The 19,312-nt window shown below is 44.3% G+C and overlaps 1 protein-coding gene across 1 annotated transcript in view; it reads right to left on the bottom strand.

The window, feature by feature from the left end:
- LOC127024504 (S-adenosyl-L-methionine-dependent tRNA 4-demethylwyosine synthase TYW1-like) overlaps positions 1-19,312 on the bottom strand; it is a 107,140-nt gene that overhangs the window by 32,754 nt on the left and 55,074 nt on the right. The window contains exon 12 of the mRNA XM_050909094.1: positions 18,673-18,808. Within this exon, the coding sequence (XP_050765051.1) occupies positions 18,673-18,808 (136 nt within the window). The remainder of the gene's footprint in view (positions 1-18,672; positions 18,809-19,312) is intronic.

Genomic DNA, 19,312 nt, shown 5'->3' with positions numbered 1-19,312 from the left:
GGGCAACATCTCTCAAGCGTTGTCTCAGCAGAGAGAAAAGCCACTTTTTTTAAAAGTGGTAGAAGGGACAGATCAAAACGACTAAGGGCCTAATACCACAAAATGTTATATACAAGTAATCCTTACAGACTGCCAGCAGTACAAATACACAATCCTGTTTTATTAATGTATTATTTGTATTTGGTTGTACAATAGGGCCCCAGGAGATCCTCTTATAAGCACTGAAAAACAAGAAATAAGAGCTTAAGCCTGAGAATTTAATGATCTAAACCATCAGGGTATAAAACCAGACTGCAATGCTTTACGCCCCGCGTTTCCAGGAAAAGCAACCATTATTTCACTTCAGACAGCCATCAGAATAACATTAGCAGAAAAGCAAAAGTTAATACGATAACGAGCCTTTCAAATAGGTGATAGTTGAGGGTGTGGAATCGCATCTATTTTACGCCAAAAAGCTCTTTATGCAGACAATCAGCCTGCCAGGAAGGGGCAGCTCTGGGGCCCGGCAGGACCGTGCATGCCCATGGGGTGGCAAAGGAAAATAAGAGACAGGAAAGGAAACAAGAGAATATGCCCTTGTAAAGAAATACCTGGTGGGGCGAGTAAAGCAGATGGAGCCAGACTCTTCCCAGCAATGCCCAGGGAAAGGACAAGACACAATGGGCACAGGCTGAAGCACAGCAAATTGCATTTTTAAATGAAATTTCTACAGGGAGGGTAACTGAACACCAGAAGGGGTTGCCTGGAGAGTCTCCACACTTGGAGATATTCAGCACTCAACCCACCAAGCTGATCCTGCTTTGGATCCTAGCAGGACTAGACAATCTCCAGAGGTGCCTTCCCACCTCGACAGCTCCCATCCTGCCTGTCTAGGAGTTGCAGATTTTCCTCAAGTGCCTTTCAGGAGTATGCAGACCACCTCCACGAGGAAGGATTACAAGCAGCAGCTGTTAGAGAAGGCTCCCATAAATCAGGTGAGCATCGGCACAAAACAGTTTGGGAGGGCAACAGACAGCACACACTGCAGCAAAGCAGCCTAATTACAGCTGGAGTGGCAGCCCTACTGCCCTTTCAATCTCAAGGGAGATTGAATAACCAGCAATTCAGACCTCAATGAAGAACTGGGAGCAGAGAGAAGAGCAGCTGAGTACACTGAAGCAAATCTATTCAAGCTGGGGAAGTCAGAATAACTTTTAAAGTAATACTATGAAAACCATGGAGTTCATCAGAGCGGTTATATGGCACGATGCCTGCACATCTGCATTGAGAGCAGGATGCATCCTCGCTCCAACGCAACCCTCTGCTCTGAGCACCGAGTACGCTCATCCAGCCTGGGCAACAGGACAGCATTCAGCAGCAGTCTTCAGCCTTTTCCTGATTCAGATCATGGCTGAAGAGCATGCTTTACAAAGAGTTGATCGCAGAAACAGAATAACTGACTATTAAAGGGTTATTTTTTCAGTTGTGAACACTTGAAAGCCAAACGAAGCCTCTTTGGCTGCACTCCAGGCCCAACCGGTCTCCTCACTGGGCCGCAGCAGAACATTGTGCTGGACTTCTCGATGCTTCTGCTCCAATCTGCAGCTGAGTGGTGGAGGAGAGGTCATCTCGCTTTCTGTCTCTGCAAGGCACACAACAAAACTGCTGCACGGCTGCAGGTCACAGCACATTCACCGTGCAGCCGGGAGGGCTAAGGATGGAGGAGTCTGGCCCTGCTGAAAATCTCAGCAGCCTCCCAAGAGGTTAAGTAGCATCATTATTGGGTTCCTCCAGGCATCCACACATGCTCCATGCCCCAGAAAGCAGGATCCCTGCAGGACCACCCTTCTCTGCCAGGAAATCCCCTCTCTGTCCCAAAGCTCAAGGGTCAGCAATGCTTTTAGTCTTGCTCTTGGTAAATCAGTTGACTCAGGAGGAGATGCTATTCTGACAGAGCACATCATCGTAATGGCAACAAGCACAGGTCACAACACATGCCAGAAGCGCGAAGCCCATCCTTAACAGCTGCCAAAAGAGCACCAGGAAGGGCCTGTGCTGCTGCTTAAGGACAATTAGCATCGGGTACTGCAAGTCCTTCACGTTGGGAGATGTTCCTTCAGGCCAGCGCACAGCGCTCAGGAGCAAAGGGACAACTTCTCCAACTCTCAACCCACAGTCTCAGGTACAAAAAGCAGTTAATGAGGTGCTTTTGCCCACACAGGACACTGAGCATATGCGTAGAAACTGAGCAATTTTATACAAATATCCCTTACTTTCCCAAACCTTTGCTCAGGTTATCATAAGAAACTTCTCTAAAATGCGGTTTCTTTGGGATTGTACGTGGTAATTGGCCCATTAAAGGCATCTTAATACAGAATATTGTCCAAGAAATATCTTAAGGAAAAGAATACTGAGAACCACTTTGGCACATACCACACTATGACTTGTTCCCCCAAGTCTTTCAAATCTTACTCTTTGGAGGACACATAAACCACATCAGTGTTGGCAGCATGCTCAAGAAACAGAGATACTGCACTTTCTCTCTCATTGCATTCTGAAAACTATGTAGCAACTGTCACCCTTTTATAACAGGGTCCCAGAAATGCAAGTCAAGAGGGGCCAGCTCAGCCTTCTGTTCCCCAAATACTTGAGGACAAAGTAGACTTGAGGACAAAGGAATGAAGAACCAAGCTGGGGAAAAGCAGTATTTTCCCTTTAGGCGACTCCTGCTAAAATCTTTCCAAGCTACCCCAAAAAACATTGCAACCCTTGAATGTCAGAACAGGGCACAAGTTAAAAAAACTGAACAGGGTTAGGGAAGGATACTTATGACAAAAAAACCATTTCATTAACTGGATCTGACATGCTGGTCTCCCACTCAGCAGACAAAAAGACCAGAATTTTTGTCTCAAAAGAGTGTCTCATGCCCTGGTCCCAGCAACAGCAGTGCCCCGTGGCCAGAGCTCAAAGTCATGATTGGAGCCAGCAGACAGGGATGCGGCTCCTTCCCTCCGTCCTCCGCAGGGTGGCCGAGACTCAGGTGAACCCACAGACGAGTCGCCTGGCTGCTGCACGCTTGCACCCCTCCAGCAGCTCACGCTGAAACACAACACCAGGCACTGTGACAGCTCTGCAGCCCAGCTCGAAGAGCAGCGGGGTGACCTGCCGAGCGCGGCACAAAGCCCAGCCCTCAGAGCAGCATGCAGCAGCACTGACGTTTCTGCCTGTTTCCAAGGTGGTTATGTTTTCCTTTGAAGCCATCCTAAAATGTTGCTAGTCCTGTAAGATTTGCAAATGAACGTTTTCTGCATGCGCATATTTTGCCGATGGCCAAATCTCAAAGCCAAACCACTCAACGCACCTCAGACCAAGACCGAGCCCATGAGGTGACACTGCTCTCGCGGCATCCACCAGCCCAGAAGATGTTAATAAAGGATTCACATGTCAGTTTGACAAAGTGCTCCCTTCTTGCTTCAATAACCAAGAGGGATTGGGGCTGCTTTTTTTTTTTTATCATTTCTTTTTAATTCCCTCCTCCTCAACATTCATCTTTTTGTAGATCAAATATAATTATTCTTCATAAAACATTCCAGCTCTAATCTCAGGAGGAAGAGGGAAGGGTGAACACGTCAACTGTGCTGCAAAGAGCAGGTTGCTGAACTGATACGAGTTTGGCTGGGGTAGGGGAGCATCTCCCTTCTCCAGCCAGGGCAGGGAGGCCATGGGAGCAGGACTGGAGAAGGCTGGGGCAAAGGGCTAAGAGTAGACAAGCCTCCTCCTCCTCCAAACCATGGACAGAGGTCCTACAAGACCCTTACCTTGGATCATGTCACTTGAACTTGCTCTTTTGATAAAGCAGAGTAACAGCATCCTACTGTTTAGAAGTAAACATAATAAAACTCAGATTTTTATTTCAACTTGCTAGCTTAAAGTCACATATTCTGAACACTCATATACCTTCCTTAGATATAGATAAAATAATTTTATTGTTAGAAAATGACATTTCATTCACAGACTCCTCAACATAAATCCACATTTTTGTAGCTAATTAATCTCAAGTAACAAAACCAATATTGTCAATAGAAACACTGCATTGCTTAAATGGAAGAAGCACTCTTGGGGGACAAGAAATTATGATGCAGACTCTAAACAAAATTGCTCTTTCTTTCACACAACTTCACAGATCCTTTGCAGGTATTAGATGATGAGCAGGAAGCCACTTCAAAAGCCAGCTTCTTAGTTTCATTAATATTTCTTATTCCTTTCAAGGAAAGGCTCGACTTGCAAACTGACTTCATGACACATTTTCAGAGCTTCCTAGCTGGCAAGGACCCGCTCTGATCATGATACAAAACAGCCTAAAAACTGAAACGCATGTGCAAGCCTGCAGCCCGGCACAGCGCTGGTGCTCTTGGCAGGCTCCTTGCTCTCGCACGGCAGCAGTAGGCGAGCTGCCCTTTCCGAGCAACAGCCCCTGCGAAGGGAGAAGCCGTCCTCTCCAAAGACTCGATTCGGTTCCCTTGTTTGGGTTATGCAACACCCTACTAAGTGAGCGAGTCCTGAATAAAGATATCAAAGCAATTTTCACACTTGGAAATTACTTGTCACAGGGATGCGATCGGAAAAAAAAAAAACCAACAACCCTGCAGCCAAGTATCTATTCACCATATTCAATAACACACATCTTTATGCGTACAACCCCACAAAGGATAAAAGATCCAAAACACAGCAAAAGGAAATCTCAAATGCCAACACACCCCAAATTTCACAGCTTTCCAAACCCTTCCAGTTCAGCCTGGAGACAGAGTCTCTAAGAGGACTGGAGATCACTTCTGCCTCTCCCAAATCCAGCACTGCTGAGCCTCCAGGCTCCCAGAAGCTCTGCAGATGAGCTGTGGCACCCATCACGCTTCGGGAGAACATCATAAGGGAAAGACTCGGTGCCCTTGAAAGGATGGCAGATTAATCTATTCTTTTGGCAACCAGGACCCTCCCCTTAAATAAAGGGCTCATCACTTCATTCAAGCTCATCTATCACTACACAACCAGCCCAGAACACAGGCACTGGAGAGATGATGTCCTCCTAAAAGTCACATTGCAAATACCCAAGAGCATTCTGCTCAGCTGATTTGCACAGCAGAGGAGGTTTTTTCCCTTCAAAGATTAACTCAGCACAGAGCACAAAAGTTTTCAGCTTCCTTTCTTCACGCTAATATAGTCATTAAAGCAAAAAACCTGAATAGGTTATGCTGCGTAGGTATCTACTAAAAACATACATTGTTCAAGCATTTGCTATTAATACACCAGTTTAAAGCAAGTCGAGGCTTTGTCTTCATTGCTAAAAAAGGTGCATATTACCATAGGATAATTAACAATTAGCTACTCTGCTGTAAAACCAGAGCAAAGCTCAGAACTTCGATTTTACTGCTAGGAAAAAGCGAGAGCGCTCAACCCCAGCATCTACCTGCACATCAGCACCAAAGCCCTCGGTCTTCGCCCAGGATCTTACAGCACGACAGTTGTCCCCATGTCACCCTCAGCACAGGGGAGAAAAACCAACCTTGTCACCACCACCCTCTTTTTGGACCTTGCACTGGCTCCAGCACAACATTCAAGTTCTAATGCCAAAGAAACTAGGATGTTTTTTTTAAAAAAAAAAAAAAACCCAAACTTAAAAAAAACAACCACAAAACAAAACACAAACCTGGTGCTATCTTTTCTTGCAAAACCCATTCCTGCTCTTTGCAAGAGAATCACGTAATAAAACCAGTTACAAGGTGCCCGCGTCCAAATGATGAGGGACTGGTCCTACATCTCGTCTTGACACCTGGATCCCAACTCAGTCCCCTTAGACAAAGGCCAAGGAGTAAAGCAGATTGTAATTCTTTCAGTTTTAATATACTTGTGTAAGAAACAAAATTGTCTCTATAAAGTATTATAATTCTGAGGTGCCAAGTCTGACAGCCATACGAAATTTCACATTCTTCTAGAGCCTTGAAAATAAGACGAAAAAACTGTCACGAATAATAATTACAAAAACATGAAAGTCAGACTTTTGGTTTGCGCCAGTTTTTTTTTTAACAGACAGAAGTCAGTCAACATAACTGTTCTCATATCATACAAAATCGATTTGTATTGATCAGCTTTGAAATTCTGCCTCGAAATAAAAAGAAAATCCTGGAGTGAGACAAGCACATCAGCCCTAATTCCCAAGCCAGAATTTTAAACCAGAAAAGCCCCACAGCCTGTGAGCAGTCCTGCTGATGTACGAAGCACAAGAATAAGTGAACCAGAATGGAAACCAAGGAGAAAATAAATCAAATTTCATTATCTTACCTTCCTAAACCAGCATCCTAAGTCACATTCCCCTCCACAATCATTCTTCCTGTACTCGCCACCTATTGCTTGTAATCTACTTTATTGCTTCACACTTCAGTAGAAATTAATCAGTTTTAGTTCAAAATCTCTAGAAATAAAACAAAGTACAGCAACAGCTTTGTTCTGAGACCTAAAAATGTTGTTCTTAAGTAAATCCAGAACCATGACTGCTCCTTATCCATTTTCTATGGACTCATTTTTAATACACTTACTCTTGTGAATCAGCACGAACAATATTACAGTGACTATTTATTTCTTTTCAACATTTCTAGGGCAGTTTCAAGGAATTATCATGTAAAATTTATACCAAGGGAAAAAAGTCCAATGCAATGTAACTTAAAATAGAAGAATGGCATTAAAACAGATCATATCAAATCATCAGCAAAAAACCACATCAAGCTTGTGTTAAACAGACCACACAGCCTGACGATATTTCATTTTCTGGGGAAACAGAGTATGTTTAACACCAAACAGCCAGAAAAAGCATTAGCACGAGCCTGGGTAGCTCTGTGCCAAAGAGTCATCACAACCAAAGACAGGCTCAAATCTGAGCAGTAAGTGAACTCGTGAAACTAAAAAGCCCTTTCACCAAGATAAAAGCCTTCAGCAACGCTCCAAGTTTGTGCCCCGGTCCCACTGACTTTGAAAGGACTTAAACCAGAAGCTTGACAGGGGATGCTCTTGTGAAGGCTCCCAAATATAGGCGAGATCAGGACCTTTTCCGCACGGGCGTCTTCCAATTAAGCACGGCAGCAGTCCCGCGGGTCGGAGCAGCAGCTGCCGCAGCAGCAGGGACCTGCCACGCAGGCACCAAGTGACAAGCACTTTGTCCAGCTCCAGCTGCTGCTCTTCAATGCAAAGTGAGGACGAGCTCAGGAGCTCGGCCAGCAGCTGACCTGCTCGGCCACCTTGGCTCCATCCCATCTGCAAAACAGCCCCTTCACCAGAGGTGCAAAATCCAGGAGAATCCAGGACTTGCTTTGATCTGACCATAAAAATGATTTCTCTTTAAGCACCTCTACTTTCGTCTGGGCCAGCACTTTGCGTGCAAGGTCATAGGATAGGGTAGACATACTCGTGTCCAGTCATGTGTGGGAAAGAGAAGACGCATCCAGAGCCAGTCTTGTGATGGGGAAGAGCTGAAACCATCCTCTGAGACTTCCCACAGCCTCCTTTCATTTCACATTCCCCAAAGTGTCCCAGCTACAGCTCCACACTGTCATGTCCCTCTAGTTCCATGACCTGATGTCTCAGGCTTGGCTAAAGACGAGGGCAGCCTGCGGTACCTGGTGTGGTGGTCCTGGAGAGGCATCATTTCAAACATGTCACTTAATAGTGCACAGTTGTAACCCTAGCAGTGCAAGGAAGTCAAGAGAAGGACAATATTAAGAACAAACTACAGACAAGGAGGGGAGCCCCGAAGAGGGTGACAAGGAGGAAAGTTTACCTCAAACAATAATGTGCAAAGTATCTTAACACACAGATTAGAGAACTTAAAGAAAAAAACTTGAACGGCATTCGTATGTGCAAAAAAAGAAAGTGAGGGATAAGAGCAGTTTAAAAACAGAGCTCAACTTTAGCCAAACGCTTCTGGCTAAAGAATGAACTGCACATTCACCAAAGTCACTTTGGATCCAATGGAGGAACCCAGTCTCCCTCACGTCAGCTGCCAGGTGTTCAGTATTCTTAAGCCATCCCAGCAGTTATTTATACATACAGCCAAAGACTTGGATGCTTCCTTATGGACCTCTGTAGTTGGAAATCTCAGCCAGGAAAACAACATCCCACTGAAATTTTGCAGGGCTCTAAAAGAATATTCCTCAAAATCAGTGCTTTTTGCTCAGCAATGGGGGATACAGGATGGAAGAATACACTGCATTTCAAATAATCCTGTAATAATGATGGTTTAAGTGAGCAATTGCAGGGTAATGAAAAACGAAGAGGCATCGCGTCTGTAAAGTAAAAAGAAAATCCATGATTTGGCAAAAAGTTAGCACTTTCATAGGTATAAGACTCAGACAGCAGCAGTCAGTGATGCAGACACGATGGATGCGTGACTAACAGCATGGCACACAGGCTCAACCGAAGCCTGGGAAGGGGCTATTGTATTTAAGAGAATAAACTGACACTCGTTATCTCGGGAAACAACAAACCAGCAATGCAACTTCAAGAGTCAAATGATGAAAGCAGAGATTAATCCGCCATAAAAACATAATTACCTTGTTAAAAATCACTCTCGCAGTCTGCGAAGCAAAGGATTTATAATATTTTTCTTCTGGGTTTTGTCCAAATCATCTAAAAATAGAACTGAAAGCCCCACCACAATTTGCTGAAAATCCTGCCCATTTCATTTAACAAAGAACAACATAAACAAGGAGTCTGAAATAAATTTCTTTCTTATTGATTAAGCAATCCTTGCAAGCCTACTGCTCTTGTAAAGCCCTAACTCAGGAGTTAGACTCTAAAGTAACAAACATTATGGAAAGGTAAATAAGCTTTAAACATTCTAACTGCCCATCCTATTAAATAGTCGAGCTCCAGCCTGAGCTGGGGACTGAGAGCACTCCCGTACGGTGCTGGGGCAGAGCAAGACGTGCCAGGAGGTGACGCTAGACATTCCCCATCCGAGCACGCACAGGAATGATGCTCCGCACGGGCAGGCTTGTAAAAGCAGCCCCTGAACAGCACCTGGACGGTGCTCTGCAACGCGCTCGGGGTCTGGAGATCAATCCTGCTGCAACACAGCTGTTTGCCAGCAGCCACTGTTAGCCCCCCTCCAAACACTTCTCGCTAGCACTACCTGAGCGTTCAGATGCAGCACTGGGAACCTTTTAGCAGCTCCCACACGCTTTGTATCTGGGTCTTCATTTTGAGCAGTTACCCTCTGAGCTTTAGCCTTGAGGAGCTGGACTCCTTTCAGTTCCCACTGGTTTACAGGATTACTCCCTACAGATATACTCTAGGAAAATTTGTAGAGCATCACCACTTGAGAGCAGGCAGCGATACTTGAACTCCTCAGCCCTTGCCCCATCATTTCCATCTGCTGAGAAAGTTTCCCCTCCTGGCTACCCCAATCTCACAGCCAGGTCAGCATCACGGAGCAGCGTCTGGAGAGCCTGCAGACTGGCAGCTCACAAGGCAAGAATCACTTCTGCTCGCAAAGGAACTGCCACTACCTTTCTGTGCAGCACTCCGGTCCCCTCGCAGCTGCGCAAAGAGGCATCCAGCAATCCACCGCAGGCAACCATTTCTCCCGTCTCGACATGTTGAAAACAGCTACAAGCTCTTTCACATGTCCCAGGACCACTGGGTGACCATCACAGACTGCACCCCTGATCTGGACTGCTTATACCTACTAGGGGGGACATCCCCATGTACACCAGCTCTAAGGGAGACAGTCATGGGCAAGGTTCATCTCTTCTCAGTCCCACTTCTGTGTGTGATGTGCTCTCAAGTGCATAGACATGAGCATGAAGTAACTGGGCATCTCTGAAAGCTACGAGATGGGATGCTCTTGGAGCATCACACAGAACACTAGAGCTTTCACTTGCCACCGTGCAGCATTCTGCTGTCCCCACCTCACTCAAAGTGTGGTATTGCTCCATCAGATTGATAAGTTGGTTCCCCACAGACAACTGCAACAGAAGCAACGCATGAAAATGGAGTATCTAGAGCAGAACCAGAAGGATTTGCTCAATGCAACAGAGGCTGGATGAAGAAGGAAAGAGAATTAACCTCTTAACACAAATTGTAGAGGTAATCCAAAGTGATGGCAAAAACCAGGGCTAGTGTCAGGGTCTAAATGCCAAGTCTCATTCCGGCAGAGCAGCTGGGGAGCAGCCAGCTTCATAAACCTGCCTGAATGCAAACCTCTCGCATGAGGCACCATGCATTGCTACTGATGAGCACCATCTCCTCACTTAGTTTCACTGAGGCACACATTCAACTGTTAAATTACATTAGTTGTGGAAGCTGCATATCTGCCTGAACAAAACTGGCAACTTTCTATTTGGTCAACTGCCGGCACGGCCAGAGCCTTTGGCAGGAAGGCTGCCAGCAAACACTGGACGAAGAAGATAGCTATGCTATGCATATCTTCACCTTCTGTAAAGGAGTCTGAGTCCAATCTGTAACAGAGTAATAAAATCTTGCACATTTCAAAGGTATCCATGAGCCTGATATACGGATTCAAAAGTTATGTTGCTTCTTAGAAAAATCACAAGAAGTGATTTAACAAAGTACTAAGTGTCTCTGGATGCACAGTGCAACTTCTACTCCTGCTTGAGGAGCCTGCCTTGGGGGGCACATGCTTGACATCCGAAAATCCAATGTCTCGAATTAAAGCATTCTTTTAGACACCTAGTCTCTACAAAAAGCCTTCAGATCCTCCTACTTTCACAGAAAGTTGGACTCTTCAGAAGAGCCCTACAGGGAGGTAAGGCTCCTCAAGATTGTTAAGCAAATTTCAACACAAAGCCAGAATGAAATAAATGCAATGAAGCAGACATACATCTTTACAAGTCTGTAAACTATTGCATTAGCACCATGGATCATCAACTCTCCAGTTTCAGGGCTCACCACCACCTATACTCTCTATGCTCCTCTGTTTTTAGAACTAAGCAGTTAGAGGAGATCATTTACAGTGCTTCTAATATCAGTTCCTCCACCAAACAGATTTACGAGCAGTCACGTGCTCTTCCGGGATAACAAGAAAGGGAGATCCCCAAATTAGTCAGCACAGTAATTGCACCCGACTATTGCACTTAGAAATGGCTGAACAAATTTGACAGAAGTCGAGTTCACCCATCACAAAGGCCTTAATTGTGTAAAAAATGAAAAATAAATCACCTTTGATTTGCCAGTTTGCTTTGACCTTTTGTGACTGTTACTAATTACTGGCTTTCTGTATTCAAGTATGTACAAGACAAACTCCACAAATTTATATGAAAGATGTTCCAGCAATTTAGCAGCTTCAGAGGAGACTCTGAATCTGTGTGTTGTAGTTCGCGCATTTCTTACAGTGGCAAATCTAACAGCAGTTTCATCCAAGGAGAAAATGCAGGACTTGGCTCTCAAGCGCACAACTTGCAAGTCAACAAGGCTCCAGATGGGTGACTTCAGCAGCTATGGAAACGACGGATGGGGCACGTGGTTTGGGAGATCACAGACCACCCCACTGATCACAGCCATCATTTACATCCACCAGCAAGCATCCAAAGTTACAAATACCCAACTCACACCACCAGCTCCCTTTGGATTTTTAAGGGTGGAGGAGCCATACAAAGGAACCGGGCCAAGGCACAAACATCTACATGCAACAAGGAGAAACAGCACTTCTTCGCATGAGCTGGTTTATCGCTAAAAGTCAATCTGACAAAGGAAGTTGAGGGTCAGATTCTGCTCTCGCTGGCACTCAGGTAACCCAAAGAAGCTGAAACGGGAGCTGAGGAAGAAGATTACTGACAAGCAGAGGACTGAAGACATGACCGTTCCCTGAGCTCTGTTGCCACCCACCTGTTGTAGGATCCTGCCCTAACAGAGAACCAGAGGAAGAGACCGAGCGCTCCTCAGCTGCTTCAGCCCCAAACCAACCAAATTAGGTCAAATCACCTTCAGCAGCAGTTTGAGCCGAGCACACTGATCTCACCCTGAAGCAGAGGAGAGCCTTCCCAGAGCCCACCCCACCAGACAGCACACGGCACTGAACAGCCCTGTGGCACCAAGTCCATGTGTCACTCCAGCTACTTCTGCAAGCCTGGACCCAGCAACCCGGCCTCTGTCATCCGAACACACCTGCACTACCCAGTCCATTGTAGCTAACCCTATGAGAGCATTTCTCACCCCCTCCAAAGCAGTAAGTCTTCCTGCTTTTATTTGCCTTGCATGAGTCCATGAGTATGTTCCCTCTGCTCCTGAGGAGCACCAGCACACCCATTACCACATTCCCATAAAATCCATTTTCTTGTTTGCAGCGTTTTCGCCTCAATTATACGCTGACCATCTGAGATGAGAAAACAGATCACTCTTGCAGATGCTTTGTCAACTCATCTTTCCTGAAATGTCAAATGAATAGATTCAATGAACCCAATAAATGCTTCTTATCTGAATCACCATGCTAGAGCCATTGATAATTGGTCAGTGAGTAGAGAAATCCAACAGCTAATGCATTTAGCAGAACGGAATATTATGCAATGCTCTGCACAATCCCAATCTATGGCATTTGGCCCAGTTACTTCAACTTTACACGCTTAAATAAAAACATGTTTTAAAATAAAGTCCAGATACAAGTTTCCTTTGCCTGGTTGCCACAAGCAGAATTTTAGGCTTGCTCTTTCCTTTTTCAGAGTTCACATAAACACACACACACGCTCTGTCTTCTCGGGGCGCTTTTACATGAAGACTGCTGCTCTATTTCACAACTGGAGAATGAAAATGTGAGAAGACGTCCCCAAGACCACGGAGTCTGTTGGGGCAGTTGGGAGTTCTGGCTCCCAGAGCCAAGCCCCAAGGAACAGAGCAGCCCTTTGATAGTGATTGGGTTAATAAATAACAGAAGGACTGGAAGGGGGAATAGAAACTGGTTTGAACCAGGTTCTCTAAAAGCCAAGTCTGGCATCTCTCATGCAGCCTCTAGGAAGAGCTCAAGGCAAAAGAAAGATCATGTTTAATAAAGGGTAAGAATAGCAAATGTTTCTTAAATGTTAAGTAGCAGAAAAGCTAGGCAAGCTAAATAATGCGTGCTAGTTAAGGAGTGAAAGAGAAGAGTCAACTTGGAAGAGGAGGAGGAGGAGGGCCCTCTGTTTCTCCCATTTACACTTCATAGGTCAGAGCCCATTTCCAAAAGACATGGGAAGGGGGAGAAGTGCCTTCTGCCCAGGAGGATGGCAGCTGGGCAGCCTCTCTGCAGCCATAACAGCTCCCCTGGCAAAAACAAGCTGCAAATGAATAGCCCACTGGCCTGGCTACCCCAAAGCACCAGGCAGTAATGAGGAGGATGGGATTGACATGGGTTAACGGACAAAGCATTGGACAAGGACTAAGACAACATGGATTTTACCCCCACCTCTGCCTCAGGCTCGCTGGGTGGCCAGAGACACCTTGCCTTCCTCCCCAGGCCTCACTATCCTGTCTTCCTAAGACACACAGTAACAACCAGCAGCTTGGAATAACATATAATTTTGATTGTGAAATGTATTTATGAACATTTTTCCCCTTTTCTTGCCTGCAAGCAAACCAAGAGGTACTAGAACAGGCAGGAGAAGTAAGATTTCACTCCCCCTGCAGCCAAGAATCTCACTGAAGCCTTATTTGGATTGCTGCTTGCTGTAAGCTAAACTGAAAGGAGATGATGTATTTCAGAGACAATAACTTAGTATTAAACATCGCACCTTTGTAACACTCGCCATACTGCATTTCAAAAGGCTTACACCAGAAGTCTTATTAGCAAAACCATTAAAACAAGCACACAGCTGGTGGAGAGCATTTACTGTGCAGAAGAGTCAAATTCTTCTAAATTTATAGTGGCAAAATTGATTGCTGATTCTAACATCTGTTGCAAATTTTACATTTAAATTCTCCTTAAAAAGTCACTTAGCTCAGAAACATCAGACTAGGCTCTACAAACCAGCTCCCCTCCCCCAGTAACCACAGAAATAATCTCCACGCAAATCAAATGTGCTCTTTTCATAAAAGCAATTGTTACTGTCATATTTTATATAATAAGCACTAAAACGTGCTTAAGATGTAACTCAACGTATTTACACTACGTTTGTAATCACATAGAAGCCAAGGGTAACTTTGAAGAAAGGATCACATTGGAGAAAAAAAAAAAGAGACTAAAGTAAACAGCACCAGATGCAAGCCTGAAAACGTTTAAATATGCAAGCTGGTGTCTTCATCACCCAGAAATGTAAAAGGACCTACCTGCAAGCAGTGTGCAAACGCAGACGTGAAAGATGGTAATAGGAAACATTTTTATATTTCATGCCTTTCTCTGGACAAACCACCTCTAGTACCTTCCAGAAAGGAGTACATAGCCACAGGCGCCAAATCCAAGCACTGTCAAATATGTGATATCCTAGGACAAGTAGAGCTAAGAATTTCCCTTTTTTAGTCCTTTTTTAATAAAGGGAAAAAAAAAAAAAAAAAAAGACATTTGTTACACCTTGCCCACAGAGCCATGACCCTGTTTCTCTATGAAATCTTAATTCCCTTGAAGTAGAAAGAGATTGAGGGCAAGGTTTTACCCCAGATCTAAAGCCAGAGTTGCATATGATGTCTAAAGACACAAGTCTGACTGAACTCCAGAAAGTGCCAACAAGCTGTTTCTTTTGCTTTTTGTGACCCTCCTGGAAGGACAGGAAGGATAAGGTTCTGCTTCATCATCAGTTCCTGCAGTGCCATAACATCTATTAACCTAAAGGGTTTTTTGCCCCGTTTGCTTTGTGCATGGCTCCAATCTGTTTAAGAGAACATTGGCACCTGTCCTCTGAAAGTTAAAGCAGTTCAGCAATGCCTACTTGGTGTCTGGCAGCACAGCAAGTACTATAAGGTACAGTGTATCGAGCAGATTGGACAGGATTTATCATGATTAAGTCAAGAAGATACAGACAGACAAGGTGACACCACGTCAAGTTGGAAGAGTGCTCCTCAGAGCACTTGAGTGACACCAGGGACCTTTTTCCCCAGTGCTCACCAAGACCATGAACATCCGTAGACCTGCAGCCACTTGCCTCAAGAGTTGTCTTACTCCCTCAACAGGTGGAAAAAAGCATGCTCAGAGATGTTGCAATGTAATGTTGAACCATAAACAGGGCATGTTCTGCTGGTATGTCCATCACCGTCTTTTCTCCAGTTATTTTCAAAGTGCTTGGGTAGAAATCTGTGAGCACTTCTGCCATACTGGGTCACTGCATCCCTGCTTCATGTATCAGCAACTCAGTGGGGGATTCCCATTCATCTCAGTCAACATCCCTGTCACTTGGGAAAACACTTGGTGATTTATGAACAACAACAAGAACAACAGTTTTCAAAGTTTCTCAACCTACAGAATCTGGTCTAGTAACACTGAGGAAACAGAGCACAAAGTCAAAATACAAATGGATCACAAATCTGACTGCTGGTGGATGAGAGCTCACAGAACATCAGTTCCTTATTTTCTTGCTCCGACAGCACATGTTTGGTTAATGGTATTTTTGAAAAAAGCATCAACTTGACCATAAAGCTTCAAGGGGTGGAAAAATCTACCTCTTCCCTCCTGAGCTTCTGGACCCTCATTATTAATTTGTACCTCATTTCTCATTTGGATATAGCATTATGAAGCAGCAATGGCTGGAAGAAATGCCTTTCAACTACTGGAACAGAGATTTCTCATCCTTATGATGAGAATAAGGATTCACATCCTTAGTGCTTCCTCCAAGTGCTTGTCTATCAAGTCAAGTCACCTCTCAATCCTTCTTATGAACTCAAGGCTGTCAGAGGACGAGACTACAAGACTTTTCAAACGTGACGTTTGGAAAGGGCACATTCTAAATTGCATGTTAAGGTCTTTCCACTTAATTTGGAGGGTAGAAGACACATGACAAGAAACAAACGGAGCCTTCTGGGAGTCTACCTGCTTTTTAACAAACTCCTCTCAAAAAACTTTTCTCAGCATAGAAAATTTAACACAAAGATCATCTCAATGAGAATCACTCTAGAAAGGATAAAACTTGCTCCAAATAGTAGTGAACAAAGAGGGGGTTTCTTGCTGTTTGCTGCAGAAAGAAATATCACAAAAGATTTTTATCTTTTATTTCTGAACTTCCTTTGAAAATGCTGTAGCAACTAATCACCAACATGCTGTATGATGCTGTCAAATCATACCAGGAACAATTCATTATTAAATTCACTCCTTCATTAAGGGCTCAAGAACTTTGTGCCGAACTTCAGTTAAAATCATGAAATCCATTATTAGTACAACTACCTCACTAAGGCAACAGATTTGAAATCCACCTCTTTGCCCAGGCCCTTCCATTTCTGTTTTTACCAAGAATCAGCCTGCTTTTTGGCGTCAGGAAAGAGAACAGCCAAAAAGGACATCCTCACTCCTTTCTCATCTAGGACCATGTCCTCTCCTCTTCCTTTCTCCCACTCGTCTGTTTGGATTATCAACGTTTTGCAGCAGGACCTGTCTCTAACTACCCATCCCTGCAGCACCGAGCACAGAGCCCCGGGGACAGCCAGACACACAAGCGAGCAGGGTAACTGTGCAGGAACAGCACTTGCCAAGCAACACAATGGCAAGCACAGCAAGGGACAGCTTGTGTTTTAAGAACTCCCTTCGCCCATTTTTATTTTTTAAATGTGCATAGATCAAACCTATCCATGATTCTTATTAGCAGTGACTCGTATCAGCTGCAATACCAGCTTGTCTCAGTCTCAGAACTGAATAAGCCTGGATGGTTTGTCAGGCAGTATGAAAATATGGGACTTGTATTTTGTTTCCAGATGTATTAGCATCACTTTTGCCAACACAATGTATCAGCACTTCCCCACCTATTCTGAAACAGGAGCTGTACTTCTCAGGAATCAGCAGATGCATTAGCTTTCACCACCTTTCATTCATCACAGTCCTACAGAACGGTGCTTAACATCACACGTGAACACCAAGCAATGTGCTCAGGAGAACAGAAAGGTGCTTCCGCTCAGAAGCAGTTCAAGATAATTTCGGGATAATACCAGGACCATGTATATAACATTAAGAGAAAAACCTAACAAACAGCAGCTTCCCCAAGACTTCTTGCTGTCGCCCCTGTGTGACGATGCAATATGCAGCTGAGCAGGGGCTGGCAGAACAGTGCATTACCAACTGGAGCAGCTATTAATTGGCTCTTGTGTTATCAGTGTTTCAAGGACCCTTCAAAGTGCAGTTGCTTTGAGGAGAAAATGCACCTGCTAGTTGAGCTTCTTTTTCCTCTCCTCTTCACCTTGACCAGAGTATTTTTAGCTGTATGGACAGACTTGCCAATACTTTCACCTTCAATTCTTAGCAAGGAAATTTCTGACAACACACAGCAATGAATGAACCACATCTATCCAGGGTCAAGAGAGGCAGAAGGAAAGAAAAGATGGGCAAAAGCAAGTTCCCAAAAGACTTTTTCAATATTTTTGCCTTCAATATTTTGGCTCCCCTTCTTTCCACAGTCTCCTCCACTCACATGAACTTCGTAAGTTTGTACCTGATTTCAGTAAGCTCAGAGTCTGGCCTGAGATTTTGCTTAACAAGATCAGCCGGCACACTTGCTCACAAGCAGCTTGATCAAGCTACTCACATGCTTTGCAGAAGAAAGTGTCACTCAATTACACCGAGTCTCCCAGATTTGCTAATGTAAGTACATTTGGCAGAAAACGGTCCAACATTTTCACCTCAGAAGGCAGAAAAACTCATTATTCAAATGAAACAGTCTCTCTTGTCTGTTCGTCTCAGCAGGTAACATGTCAACTTCTGCCAAATCAGTAAACAGAAGTACTTGCTTCCATCAGAGCACAGTATCAGTAAATAAGAGAGGGAAGACATGCTCATGAAGCACTGTTCATATTAATTCATGTGATGCCGGGACCACGAGTGCTTCATTAATTACTACAAAAACTATTACACAGTAGACTAAGTTCTGAGCTGACAGCAGCAGACAGGATCCCACGGGCCATCAGGTCACTGTTCAGCTGTCTCAGACAGACACAAACTACTACAAACCACTGACGGTGTAAAGGGTCACCCTTGCTATTATGCTCAGATCTACTGTTTTGGGTAAATATTCCAGAAATAAGCAGGTTTCCATGTAGCAGGAGGGCAACTAGAGCTAGTAAACTCCAGCACACACACTTTAATGTCCTTTATGTACCACAATTTCAAGGGAACCTTTGAGAACCAGTGCTAAGTGCACATGGGGATTTATGACTCTTCCTAGGGTTCCCTGAATTTCCAGTTTTCCTTCAGCAGCCTCCTTTCAGAGTAAAGGCTTCATTAGGAAGTCGTCTATTATTTTATAATCTCTTCAACACTCATAGCATCTTATATTCACAGCAGAGTTTACTGTCCCATTTGACACACATTCTGCTCTCCTTTTGTCATTAAATTTCTCCCCACATGGAAAACCAACCAGACTTGCTGGACTTTATATGCCTTAATGTACAAAACATGTAAATATGCTCCCAACACATCCAGAACCCATTCCACAGTGCATTTTAAGCCTCTCAAGTCTTTTACTTTTGTCCTGAATAGGTAAGGTGCAGAAGGAAGAAAAAATATTTAAAAATACATTCTTAACTGAGTACCTTTTCAGACAAGGCCTTTAAACTGTCTAGAAACCTCTGCCAGAAATCCTTGAAGAGGGGTCGATCAATTCTCTTCAGGCTCTCTTTGGTGCTGGCATCCACACTGACGTACAGCTGCGTTACCGGCTCAAGGTTCCTTGGAAATAAAAAGCAGAAGGGAATTGTTGTTTTCAGACATTACTGCTAGCTGAACTTGTGTTTTCCTACCAAAGCACAAATAAAATACAGTATCTGCGAACAAGCTGCTCTGCTGGTCCAGTAGTGACAGGAACTATACAGTATTTACAGGGAAAACTATCAAAGTCCAGTGGTTCATCTCTGCCAAGTGACCATCATCTTAATAGCAAGACATTAGAACCTACTTTGAACAATACACCCCAAAGCTGAGAACGTCACATACAGAGGCCTTGGCTGACATTTTAATTATCTTTTCCTCACTGAACTGGAACATATTTCACTCCAGTGTAGCTGTAACACATTCAGAAAGGCTTCCCAGAGCAGGTTGCCAGGGGTTCATGTAAGGCACTGAAAGGCTCTGCTTCTCACCACAGCCCTCATGGTTAAAAACCATAAAGCTCAGCCCCTTCCCCAAGTTCTATTTGCCCTGGCCCATGGAAAAATACTCCCATTCAATAGAAAT

Source organism: Gymnogyps californianus, chromosome 20 (assembly GCF_018139145.2).
Source record: "Gymnogyps californianus isolate 813 chromosome 20, ASM1813914v2, whole genome shotgun sequence".
NCBI classification, from domain to species: Eukaryota; Metazoa; Chordata; class Aves; order Accipitriformes; family Cathartidae; genus Gymnogyps; species Gymnogyps californianus.
This window is presented reverse-complemented; position numbering and strand designations above follow the sequence as displayed.